Below are 13,379 nucleotides of genomic sequence, written 5' to 3'. Positions count from 1 at the left end.
TCATGTGAACAGAGAGTTCAGTGTGTCAGATGTATTGATCCGTGGCTGTCGTCATGTGAACAGAGAGTTCAGTGTGTCAGATGTATTGATCCGTGGCTGTCGTCATGTGAACAGAGAGTTCAGTGTGTCAGATGTATTGATCCGTGGCTGTCGTCATGTGAACAGAGAGTTCAGTGTGTCAGATGTATTGATCCATGGCTGTCGTCATGTGAACAGAGAGTTCAGTGTGTCAGATGTATTGATCCATGGCTGTCGTCATGTGAACAGAGAGTTCAGTGTGTCAGATGTATTGATCCATGGCTGTCGTCATGTGAACAGAGAGTTCAGTGTGTCAGATGTATTGATCCATGGCTGTCGTCTTGTGAACAGAGAGTTCAGTGTGTCAGATGTATTGATCCGTGGCTGTCGTCATGTGAACAGAGAGTTCAGTGTGTCAGATGTATTGATCCGTGGCTGTCGTCTTGTGAACAGAGAGTTCAGTGTGTCAGATGTATTGATCCGTGGCTGTCATCATGTGAACAGAGAGTTCAGTGTGTCAGATGTATTGATCCGTGGCTGTCGTCATGTGAACAGAGAGTTCAGTGTGTCAGATGTATTGATCCATGGCTGTCGTCAAGTGAACAGAGAGTTCAGTGTGTCAGATGTATTGATCCGTGGCTGTCGTCTTGTGAACAGAGAGTTCAGTGTGTCAGATGTATTGATCCATGGCTGTCGTCTTGTGAACAGAGAGTTCAGTGTGTCAGATGTATTGATCCGTGGCTGTCGTCATGTGAACAGAGAGTTCAGTGTGTCAGATGTATTGATCCATGGCTGTCGTCATGTGAACAGAGAGTTCAGTGTGTCAGATGTATTGATCCATGGCTGTCGTCATGTGAACAGAGAGTTCAGTGTGTCAGATGTATTGATCCATGGCTGTCGTCATGTGAACAGAGAGTTCAGTGTGTCAGATGTATTGATCCATGGCTGTCGTCATGTGAAGTGACAGTTCAGTGTGTCAGATGTATTGATCCATGGCTGTCGTCATGTGAACAGAGAGTTCAGTGTGTCAGATGTATTGATCCATGGCTGTCGTCATGTGAACAGAGAGTTCAGTGTGTCAGATGTATTGATCCGTGGCTGTCGTCATGTGAACAGAGAGTTCAGTGTGTCAGATGTATTGATCCGTGGCTGTCGTCTTGTGAACAGAGAGTTCAGTGTGTCAGATGTATTGATCCGTGGCTGTCGTCATGTGAACAGAGAGTTCAGTGTGTCAGATGTATTGATCCGTGGCTGTCGTCATGTGAACAGAGAGTTCAGTGTGTCAGATGTATTGATCCATGGCTGTCGTCAAGTGAACAGAGAGTTCAGTGTGTCAGATGTATTGATCCGTGGCTGTCGTCTTGTGAACAGAGAGTTCAGTGTGTCAGATGTATTGATCCATGGCTGTCGTCTTGTGAACAGAGAGTTCAGTGTGTCAGATGTATTGATCCGTGGCTGTCGTCATGTGAACAGAGAGTTCAGTGTGTCAGATGTATTGATCCATGGCTGTCGTCATGTGAACAGAGAGTTCAGTGTGTCAGATGTATTGATCCATGGCTGTCGTCATGTGAACAGAGAGTTCAGTGTGTCAGATGTATTGATCCATGGCTGTCGTCATGTGAACAGAGAGTTCAGTGTGTCAGATGTATTGATCCATGGCTGTCGTCATGTGAAGTGACAGTTCAGTGTGTCAGATGTATTGATCCATGGCTGTCGTCATGTGAACAGAGAGTTCAGTGTGTCAGATGTATTGATCCATGGCTGTCGTCATGTGAACAGAGAGTTCAGTGTGTCAGATGTATTGATCCATGGCTGTCGTCATGTGAACAGAGAGTTCAGTGTGTCAGATGTATTGATCCGTGGCTGTCGTCATGTGAACAGAGAGTTCAGTGTGTCAGATGTATTGATCCATGGCTGTCGTCATGTGAACAGAGAGTTCAGTGTGTCAGATGTATTGATCCATGGCTGTCGTCATGTGAAGTGACAGTTCAGTGTGTCAGATGTATTGATCCATGGCTGCCGTCATGTGCCCTATCCCCAAACCTGTTTTGGTGTTTGTTGTTGTTCTTGTCAATGCCCTCATTTATTTCTTGTTTTTCTTGTGGATCCTGAAATGTAGTGATTAATTGCATGATGTCCTATTGCAGTTGGAACAAGGTTCATACGCTGTACATTGTTTTCTTATTTTCATTCTTTCTTGTACATAGTCCTTCAGACCACAGTTGACCATTCCAATGTAAAAAAAAAAAAAAAAAACCTTCTTTTTTTCCCTTATGCACACACACATGCACACGCACACATGCATGCATGCATGCACGCACGCACACTTCCTTACACAAATAAACAAAACAAGCAACAAAGTATAACTTTACAAGAATTCTGTAAAGAAGAATATAAAAAAGCAAGAGAAAAAAATTCAGTAAAGAGAAATTGGCGTTGGTACAAATGGGACCCACAACATGCCTCTGGCTTGACAATTCCATCTTTTTTTTTTCCTGTGGGGAGGTTTGTTTTTTTAATAATTAAATAGATACTGACTCGATCACCACCACCACTCTCTCCTCCCCACGCCCGGTGGTCAGAATTGGAGTTTTCAATCCAGTCCATGTTATTCTATAGATTTCAGTCCAGTCCATGTTATTTTATAGATTTCAATCCAGTCCATGTTATTTTATAGATTTATGCCCAGTCCTTGGTTTTTTTTAGATTCTCCTCAAATCAGAGCCCAGTCAACTGTGGAGGGTGTTTCAGGGCTAAAACATATCACAGAAAATGGGCAAGAAAATTTCAATCCAGTCCATGTTGTTTTAGAGATTTCAATCCAGTCCATAATATTTTATAGATTTCAGTCCAGTTCAATCCAGTCCATGTTATTTTAGAGATTTATGTCCTGTCCATGTTATTTTAGAGATTTCAATCCAGTCCATGTTATTTTAGAGATTTCAATCCAGTCCATGTTATTTTAGAGATTTCTGTCCTGTCCTTGTTTTTTGGATTCTCCTCAAATCAGAGCCCAGTCAACTGTGGAGGGTGTTTCAGAGCTAAAACATATCACAGAAAATGGGCAAGAAAATTTCAATCCAGTCCATGTTGTTTTAGAGTTGAAAATGGGCAAGAAGAAACAAAACAGTAACAAAACATAACAAAATCCACATGATCAAACAAAGAGACATGTACATTAATAATGATATATTATACCAAATTCAACAATGCATTTTCCTTCTTTTTTCATGTCCAGCTTTCTCTATGACAAAGGCAAATGTGTATATTTGTTGACATATGTGTACAAAGGCTATCTGCAAAATACTGAAAAAGTGTATGCCCTCCCCCCTGTCTGTCCCTCTCTCTGTGAAAATTGCCTTCGTTGTCAGACATGAAAACTGAAGATAAGGATTTGTTTTTAAGTCGTGAAAACAGAAGATAGGGAATTGTGGAATTGTGAAAACTGAAGACAGGAATTGTGGAATTGTGAAAACTTAAGACAGGGATTGTTGTGAAAACTTAAAACAAGGAATTGTTGTGAAAACTTAAGACAGGGAATTGTTGTGGAATTGTGAAAGCTTAGACAAAGATTTGTTGTAGAATTGTGAAAACTTAAGACAGGGAATTGTTATGGAATTGTGAATTTTGAAGATAGAAATTGGAAAGAATTGTTGTGGAACTGTGAATATTGAAGATAGTGAATTGAATATTGAAGATAATGAATTTTTGTGCAGTTGTTTCATGTATTTTTGTGGCATTGAACTAGTAACATGAACAAAAGTATACAGAGCATTGGTGGATTGTTAGATATTACGCTGATTGTAGTGAGCAACACTACTGGTATGGTTTGTAGAAAGATGATTAGTGGGCTTTGTTGTGTGCTGCTTTATGTTTATCTACAGATGGTCAAGTGTTAGGAGCAAGCAGTATGATGTATGTTAAGATGATGAAGTATTAGGATCATCATCATGAACTGAATGATGTATGCCCTGACGATAAGGATAATGATGAAAGAGATAGTATGCTGTGATAACCGTGTATGGAAAGGTGAGTTCTATGACTGTAACCCTGTTAGCTGCTAAGGACAACAGGAACTTGTTGGACAGCTGTTTGGCTAGGTATAAAGCTACACCAACATCTCTGGATTGCAGTCATATCATGATGATGACGGGTGACATACTCTGTGTTGCATGTTCAGTTTAAGTTTCTCAAAAGGCATCACTGCGTTTGGAAAATCTATATACCCTGCACCACATCTGCTAGGCAGATGCCTGACCAGCAGCAGAACCCAGTACACTTGTTCAGGCCTGGAGTGCATAAACATATATCTGTGTACCTGTCAGAGTCCATGGACAACATTGTCGTTGCCATGGGTTCTTTTTCAGTGCACCAAGTGCGTGCTGCACACAGGCCCCCAGTTTTATCATCTCACCTGTATGATTAGACGGTCAGTTTGACTTTCCAGTCATACCTGGGAGAAAGGGCGAGTGTGGGATTGGAACCTTGACCCTCAGGGACTGTGTGTTGACAGATGAGCATCTTGACCCTTCTGTCAGAGAGGATGACACACAGGTGACTGAGTGAACTGTGTCAGGTGGTCAGTGAACTGTGTCAGGTGGTCAGTGAACTGTGTCAGGTGGTCTGTGAACTGTGTCAGGTGGTCTGTGAACTGTGTCAGGTGGTCTGTGAACTGTGTCAGGTGGGTAATGAACTGTGTCAGGTGGTCAGTGAACTGTGTCAGGTGGTCTGTGAACTGTGTCAGGTGGTCAGTGAACTGTGGTGTGTCAGGTGGTCAGTGTGTCAGGTGATCAGTGAACTGTGTCAGGTGGTCTATGAACTGTGTCAGGTGGGTAATGAACTGTGGTGTGTACAGGTGGTCAATGAACTGTGGTGTGTACAGGTGGTCAATGAACTGGCGTCATCAGCAGGAGAGTCGTGTGACGTGGACCCCACCCTCTGCAACGCTCTGCGGACCCTAAAGAGTGGTCAGTGTCCCAGTCTTTCCTTACAGCTAGCATTCTCACTGCTTCAGGTAGCAGTTCAGACTGCAGGGTCCGGGTGAAGACAGATCCTGTGTGAAAGTTGAAGAGTTTTGTTTAGATGTTGGGTTAGAGTTACAGTAACACTCCAGGTGGGTGTTAGACCTTGGTTAGAGCAAGGTATGGGTAGGGTTAGAGCAAGGTTAGAGCAAGGTATGGGTAGGGTTAGAGCAAGGTTAGAGCAAGGTATGGGTAGGGTTAGAGCAAGGTATGGGTAGGGTTAGAGCAAAGTATGGGTAGGGTTAAAGCAAGGTACGGGTACGGTTAGAGCAAGGTTAGAGCAAGGTATGGGTAGGGTTAGAGCAAGGTATGGGTAGGGTTAGAGCAAAGTATGGGTAGGGTTAAAGCAAGGTACGGGTACGGTTAGAGCAAGGTTAGAGCAAGGTATGGGTAGGGTTAGAGCAAGGTATGGGTAAGGTTAGAGCAAAGTATGGGTAGGGTTAGAGCAAGGTATGGGTAGGGTTAGAGCAAAGTTAGAGCAAGGTATGGGTAGGGTTAGAGCAAGGTATGGGTAGGGTTAGAGCAAAGTATGGGTAGGGTTAAAGCAAGGTACGGGTACGGTTAGAGCAAGGTTAGAGCAAGGTATGGGTAGGGTTAGAGCAAGGTATGGGTAAGGTTAGAGCAAAGTATGGGTAGGGTTAGAGCAAGGTATGGGTAGGGTTAGAGCAAAGTTAGAGCGAGGTATGGGAAGGGTTAGAGCAAGGTATGGGTAAGGTTAGAGCAAGGTATGGGTAGGGTTAGAGCAAGGTATGGGTAGGGTTAGAGCAAAGTATGGGTAGGGTTAAAGCAAGGTACGGGTACGGTTAGAGCAAGGTTAGAGCAAGGTATGGGTAGGGTTAGAGCAAGGTATGGGTAAGGTTAGAGCAAAGTATGGGTAGGGTTAGAGCAAGGTATGGGTAGGGTTAGAGCAAAGTTAGAGCGAGGTATGGGAAGGGTTAGAGCAAGGTATGGGTAAGGTTAGAGCAAGGTATGGGTAGGGTTAGAGCAAGGTATGGGTAGGGTTAGAGCAAAGTATGGGTAGGGTTAAAGCAAGGTACGGGTACGGTTAGAGCAAAGTTAGAGCGAGGTATGGGAAGGGTTAGAGCAAGGTATGGGTAAGGTTAGAGCAAGGTATGGGTAGGGTTAGAGCAAGGTTAGAGCAAGGTATGGGTAGGGTTAGAGCAAGGTACAGGTATGATTAGAGCAAGGTATGGGTAATGTTAGAGCAAGGTATGGGTAGGGTTAGAGCAAGGTTAGAGCAGGGAATGGGTAGGGTTAGAGCAAGGTGTGGGTAGGGTTAGGTTAGAGCAAGGTATGGGTAGGGTTAGAGCAAGGTGTGGGTAGGGTTAGGTTAGAGCAAGGTATGGGTAGGGTTAGAGCAAGGTTAGAGCAAGGTATGGGCAGGGTCAGTCAAAATTAGATGTAAGTTGTGACCAATGTTAGTGAGGTGAAGGTGGTCCAGCAGCCTGTGCCATGATGTTTTGGTCATGATGTTGCAGCCTGTGCCGTGATGTTGCAGTCTGTGCCGTGATGTTGCGGTCATGATGTTGCAGCCTGTGCCGTGATGTTGCGGTCATGATGTTGCAGTCTGTGCCATGATGTGTGTGTCATGATGTTGCAGCCTGTGCCGTGATGTTGCGGTCATGATGTTGCAGTCTGTGCCATGATGTTTGTGTCATGATGTTGCAGCCTGTGGCGTGATGTTTGTGTCATGATGTTGCAGCCTGTGCCATGATGTTGCAGCCTGTGCCTTGATGTTGTGGTCATGATGTTGCAGTCTGTGCCATGATGTTTGTGTCATGATGTTGCAGCCTGTGCCTTGATGTTGTGGTCATGATGTTGCAGTCTGTGCCGTGATGTTTGTGTCATGATGTTGCAGCCTGTGCTATGATGATGTGGTCATGATGTTGCAGTCTGTGCCATGATGTTGGTGTCATGATGTTGCAGCCTGTGCCATGATGTTGGTGTCATGCTGTTGCAGTCTGTGCCATGATGTTGGTGCCATGATGTTGCAGTCTGTGCCATGACGTTGGTGCCATGATGTTGCAGTCTGTGCCATGATGTTGGTGTCATAATATTGCAGTCTGTGCCATGATGTTTGTGTCTTGATGTTGCAGTCTGTGCCATGATGTTGCAGCCTGTGCCATGATGTTGGTGCCATGATGTTGCAGCCTGTGCCATGATGTTGGTGCCATGATGTTGCAGCCTGTGCCATGATGTTGGTGCCATGATGTTGCAGCCTGTGCCGTGATGTTTGTGCCATGATGTTGCAGCCTGTGCCATGATGTTTGTGCCATGATGTTGCAGCCTGTGCCGTGATGTTTGTGCCATGATGTTGCAGCCTGTGCCATGATGTTTGTGCCATGATGTTGCAGCCTGTGCCATGATGTTGGTGTCATGATGTTGCAGCCTATGCCATGTTGTTGCAGAGCACGCAGAGGACGAGTACACCATCTCCTGCCTGCTGTTTGTCTTTGTGGCTGTGTCCATCCCCAAACTGGCCCGCCACGATCTGTCCGTCTTCAAGGCGCCACTGGAAGGTCAGGGGTCACTGGGGCTGCACCCTGCTTCTTCTTCTTCTTCTGCTTCTTCTTCTACTGTTGCTGCTTTTTCTTCTTCTTCTTCTTCTTCTGTTGCTTCTTTTTCTTCTTCTTTTTCTTCTTCTTCTTCTTCTTCTTCTTCTTCTGCTTCTTCTTCTTCTTCTTCTACTGTTGCTGCTTCTTCTTCTTCTTCTTCTTCTTCTTCTGTTGCTTCTTTTTCTTCTTCTTCTCCTTCTTCTTCTTCTTCTTCTTCTGTTGCTTCTTTTTCTTCTTCTTCTTCTTCTTCTTCTTCTGCTTCTTCTTCTTCTTCTGTTGCTTCTTTTTCTTCTTCTTCTCCTTCTTCTTCTTCTTCTTCTTCTGTTGCTTCTTTTTCTTCTTCTTCTTCTTCTTCTTCTTCTTCTTCTTCTTCTTCTGTTGCTTCTTTTTCTTCTTCTTCTTCTTCTTCTTCTTCTGCTTCTTCTTCTTCTTCTGTTGCTTCTTTTTCTTCTTCTTCTTCTTCTGCTTCTTCTTCTTCTTCTTCTACTGTTGCTGCTTTTTCTTCTTCTTCTTCTTCTTCTTCTTCTTCTTCTTCTTCTTCTTCTTCTTCTTCTTCTTCTCCTCCTACTCCTTCTTTACCTTCTACTTCTTCTTCTTCTTCTTCACCTTCTTGATTTGCTGTTTCTTCTTCTACTTCTAGCCAGAAGGAAGGTGTCAGAACGTCCAAGACAGCTGCCAGTACAGTGTCTGTGAGGGTCTGGGTTTGAATCTCGCTCATCCCCTTCTTCCAAGTTTGACTGGAAAATCAAACTGAGCGTCTAGTCTTTCGGACGAGATGATAAACTGAGGTTCCTTATGCAGCACACTCTTGGCACACTGCAAGAGAACCCATGGCAACAAAAGTGTTGTCCTGTGGGAAACGTGTGTGAAAGCAATCCACTCAGTATCTTCTTAAAGAGACTGATGACTGGCACTCTTGAAGAGCATGGAGGTCAGTCAGTGTTGGTGGCACAGTCATCATGAACCTGCAGTTTGCGGACATTGATGGACCAGCTGACGATAAAGTGGAACTGACCAATCTTGTGGAGAGCCTCAACAAAACGTCGCAGGCCTGCAGCATGGAGATCAGTGCTGACAAGACGAAAATCATGACCAGCAGCACCAGTGGAATCTGAAAGGACATCAGAGTGGAGGCCTAAACCTTGAAACTGTCAACAGTTTTATGTGCCTGGGTGCAGCCGTCTCAGACAAAGGACCAAAACCAGAAGCTCTGGCCCGAATTGTGCAGTCAACAGCAGTGCTGACAACACTGAAAACCTCATGGCATGACAGAAACGTCTCCCTGGCATCAAAAATGAAACTCGTGCATACACTTGTTACATCAGTTTTTCTGTACGTTTGTGAATCATAGACCCTTACTGCTGAACTCCAGAGTTACACTGAAACCCTTGAGATGAGATGCCACCAGAAGATCCTGGACATCTGATACAGATACCACACATCGCAAATGAGGAGGTCAGAAACAGAACAATGACTGAGACAGTGTTGAGGAGGGATCACCGTGTTGAGGAGGGATCACAGTGTAGAGGAGGAATCACAGCATGCTGACTGAGTGTTGAGGAGGGAATCACAGTGTTGAGGAGGAATCACAGTGTTGAGGAGGGATCACCATGTTGAGGAGGGATCACAGTGTTGAGGAGGGATCACAGTGTTGAGGAGGAATCACATTTTAGAGGAGGAATCACAGCATGCTGACTGAGTGTTGAGGAGGGAATCACAGTGTTGAGGAGGGATCACCGTGTTGAGGAGGGATCACAGTCTTGAAGAGGAATCACAGCATGCTGACTGAGTGTTGAGGAGGGAATCACAGTGTTGAGGAGGGATCACAGTGTTGAGGAGGGATCACAGTGTTGAGGAGGAATCACAGTGTTGAGGAGGGATCACAGTCTTGAAGAGGAATCACAGCATGCTGACTGAGTGTTGAGGAGGGAATCACAGTGTTGAGGAGGGATCACAGTGTTGAGGAGGGATCACAGTGTTGAGGAGGAATCACAGCATGCTGACTGAGTGTTGAGGAGGGAATCACAGTGTTGAGGAGGGATCACAGTGTTGAGGAGGAATCACAGCATGCTGAGTGTTGGGGAGGAATCACAGTGCTGAGGAGAGGAATCAAAGTGTTGAGGAGGAATCAAAGTGTTGAGGAGGGATCACCGTGTTGAGGAGGGATCACAGTGGTGAGGGATCACAGTGGTGAGGAGGGATCACAGCATGCTGACCGAGTGTTGAGGAGGGATCACAGTGTTGAGGAGGGATCACAGTGTTGAGGAGGGATCACAGTGTTGAGGAGGAATCACAGCATGCTGACTGAGTGTTGAGGAGGGATCACAGTGTTGAGGAGGGATCACAGTGTTGAGGAGGAATCACAGCATGCTGACTGAGTGTTGAGGAGGGATCACAGTGTTGAGGAGGGAATCACAGTGTTGAGGAGGAATCACAGCATGCTGCGTGTTGAGGAGGGATCACAGTGTTGAGGAGGGATCACAGTGTTGAGGAGGAATCACAGCATGCTGAGTGTTGAGGAGGGATCACAGTGGTGAGGAGAGGAATCACAGTGTTGAAGAGGAATCACAGCATGCTGAGTGTTGAGGAGGGATCACAGTGGTGAGGAGAGGAATCACAGTGTTGAAGAGGAATCACAGCATGCTGACTGAATCACAGCATGCTGAGTGTTGAGGAGGAATCACAGTGTTGAGGAGAGGAATCACAGTGTTGAGGAGGAATCACAGTGTTGAGGAGGGATCACAGTGTTGAGGAGGGAATCACAGTGTTGAGGAGGGAATCACAGTGTTGAGGAGGGAATCACAGTGGTGAGGAGGAATCACAGCATGCTGAGTGTTGAGGAGGGATCACAGTGGTGAGGAGAGGAATCACAGTGTTGAAGAGGAATCACAGCATGCTGAGTGTTGAGGAGGGATCACAGTGGTGAGGAGAGGAATCACAGTGTTGAAGAGGAATCACAGCATGCTGACTGAATCACAGCATGCTGAGTGTTGAGAAGGAATCACAGTGTTGAGGAGAGGAATCACAGTGTTGAGGAGGAATCACAGTGTTGAGGAGGGATCACAGTGTTGAGGAGGGATCACAGTGTTGAGGAGGAATCACAGCATGCTGACTGAGTTTTGAGGAGGGATCACAGTGTTGAGGAGGGATCACAGTGTTGAGGAGGGATCACAGCATGCTGACTGTGTTGAGGAGGGAATCACAGTGTTGAGGAGGGAATCACAGTGGTGAGGAGGGATCACAGCATGCTGAGTGTTGAGGAGGGATCACAGTGGTGAGGAGGAATCACAGTGTTGAAGAGGAATCACAGCATGCTGACTGAATCACAGCATGCTGAGTGTTGAGGAGGAATCACAGTGTTGAAGAGGAATCACAGCATGCTGACTGAATCACAGCATGCTGAGTGTTGAGGAGGAATCACAGTGTTGAAGAGGAATCACAGCATGCTGACTGAATCACAGCATGCTGAGTGTTGAGGAGGAATCACAGTGTTGAGGAGAAGAATCACAGTGTTGAGGAGGAATCACAGTGCTGAGGAGAGGAATCACAGTGTTGAAGAGGAATCACAGTGTTGAGGAGGAATCACAGTGCTGAGGAGGAATCTCAGTGCTGAGGAGGAATCACAGTGTTGAGGAGGAATCACAGTGTTGAAGAGGAATCACAGTGTTGAGGAGGAATCACAGTGCTGAGGAGGAATCACAGTGTTGAGGAGGAATCACAGTGCTGAGGAGGAATCACAGTGCTGAGGAGGAATCACAGTGTTGAGGAGGAATCACAGTGCTGAGGAGGAATCACAGTGTTGAGGAGAGGAATCACAGTGTTGAGGAGGAATCACAGTGCTGAGGAGAGGAATCACAGTGTTGAGGAGGAATCACAGTGTTGAAGAGGAATCACAGTGTTGAGGAGGAATCACAGTGTTGAAGAGGAATCACAGTGTTGAAGAGGAATCACAGTGTTGAGGAGAGGAATCACAGTGCTGAGGAGGAATCAGAGGAATCACAGTGTTGAGGAGGAATCACAGTGTTGAAGAGGAATCACAGTGTTGAGGAGGAATCACAGTGTTGAAGAGGAATCACAGTGCTGAGGAGAGGAATCATAGTGTTGAAGAGGAATCACAGTGTTGAGGAGGAATCACAGTGTTGAGGAGGGAATCACAGTTTGTGCTGTGTGTGCTGTGTTTGTGATTGTGTGTGCTATACTTGTGATTGTGTGTGCGCTGTGTGTGTGCTATATTTGTGATTGTGTGTGCTATGTGTGCTGTTTGTGATTGTGTGTGCTGTGTTTGCTGTGTGTGTGTGCTGTGGTTGTGCTGTGTGTGCTGTGTTTGTGATTGTGTGTGATGCGTGATGTGTTTTTGATGTTTGTATGTGTGCTCTGTGTGTGATATGTGATATATTTGTGATGAGTGTATGATGTGTTTGCAATGTGTATGATGTGCGTGATGTGTGTGTGATGTGTGTGATGTATTTCTGATGTGTGTGATGTGTGTGTGATGTGTGTGTTGGGCGGCAGGTCACCTGAACAACGCCCACTGTCTGGCCAAGTCCATCAACGCCCTGGCAGGGGCGCTGTTCTCTCTGTACGGACCTGGGGACACCGAGACACGCCTGCAGGAGTTCCTGGCTGTGAGTCGGATCTCAGGGGGGATGGGGGGATCGGGGGTGGGGGGGGTGGGGGGGAGGGGGTGTGAGTTTGTGGGTATGGGTGGGTGGGTTATATGGTCTGAGTTTGTGGGAAAAAACGTGGAAAGGAAACTAAATTCTAAATGTTATACATGTGACTGTTGTATTATCTCCATCCTTGTGACTGTGGAATAAACCCTTGCTATGTTCCTCCATGGAATAATCCCCTGCCTTGTGACTGTGGAATAATCCCCTTCCTTGCTGTGTGACTGTGGAATAATCCCCTGCCTTGTGACTGTGGAATAATCCCCTTCCTTGCTGTGTGACTGGAATAATCCCCTGCCTTGTGACTGTGAGGAATAATCCCCTGCCTTGCTGTGTGACTGTGGAATAATCCCCTGCCTTGCTGTGTGACTGTGAGGAATAATCCCCTGCCTTGCTGTGTGACTGTGGAATAATCCCCTTCCTTGCTGTGTGACTGTGAGGAATAATCCCCTGCCTTGCTGTGTGACTGTGGAATAATCCCCTTCCTTGATGTGTGACTGTGAGGAATAATCCCCTGCCTTGCTGTGTGACTGTGGAATAATCCCCTTCCTTGCTGTGTGACTGTGAGGAATAATCCCCTGCCTTGCTGTGTGACTATGAGGAATAATCCCCTGCCTTGCTGTGTGACTGTGAGGAATAATCCCCTGCCTTGCTGTGTGACTATGAGGAATAATCCCCTGCCTTGCTGTGTGACTGGTAGGAATAATCCCCTGCCTTGCTGTGTGACAGGAATAATCCCCTGCCTTGCTGTGTGACTGTGAGGAATAATCCCCTGCCTTGTGACTGTGGAATAATCCCCTTCCTTGCTGTGTGACTGTGAGGAATAATCCCCTGCCTTGCTGTGTGACTGTGGAATAATCCCCTGCCTTGTGACTGTGGAATAATCCCCTTCCTTGCTGTGTGACTGTGAGGAATAATCCCCTGCCTTGCTGTGTGACTGTGAGGAATAATCCCCTGCCTTGCTGTGTGACTGTGAGGAATAATCACCTGCCTTGCTGAGTGACTGTGAGGAATAATCCCCTTCCTTGCTGCGTGACTGTGAGGAATAATCCCCTGCCTTGCTGTGACTGTGAGGAATAATCCCCTTCCTTGCTGTGTGACTGTGAGGAATAATCCCC

At 46.1% G+C, this 13,379-nt stretch overlaps 1 protein-coding gene across 7 annotated transcripts in view; it reads left to right on the top strand.

Moving 5' to 3' along the window:
• Positions 1-13,379, top strand: part of LOC143301288 (nck-associated protein 1-like) — a 95,845-nt gene that overhangs the window by 78,100 nt on the left and 4,366 nt on the right. For all 7 annotated transcript variants that reach the window (XM_076615486.1, XM_076615485.1, XM_076615487.1 and 4 more), the window contains 3 exons: positions 4,901-4,985; positions 7,448-7,558; positions 12,107-12,219. In XM_076615486.1, the coding sequence (XP_076471601.1) occupies positions 4,901-4,985; positions 7,448-7,558; positions 12,107-12,219 (309 nt within the window). The remainder of the gene's footprint in view (positions 1-4,900; positions 4,986-7,447; positions 7,559-12,106; positions 12,220-13,379) is intronic.

The sequence above is a fragment of the Babylonia areolata genome, chromosome 27 (genome assembly GCF_041734735.1).
Source record: "Babylonia areolata isolate BAREFJ2019XMU chromosome 27, ASM4173473v1, whole genome shotgun sequence".
In the NCBI taxonomy this organism is placed as follows: Eukaryota; Metazoa; Mollusca; class Gastropoda; order Neogastropoda; family Buccinidae; genus Babylonia; species Babylonia areolata.
This window is presented reverse-complemented; position numbering and strand designations above follow the sequence as displayed.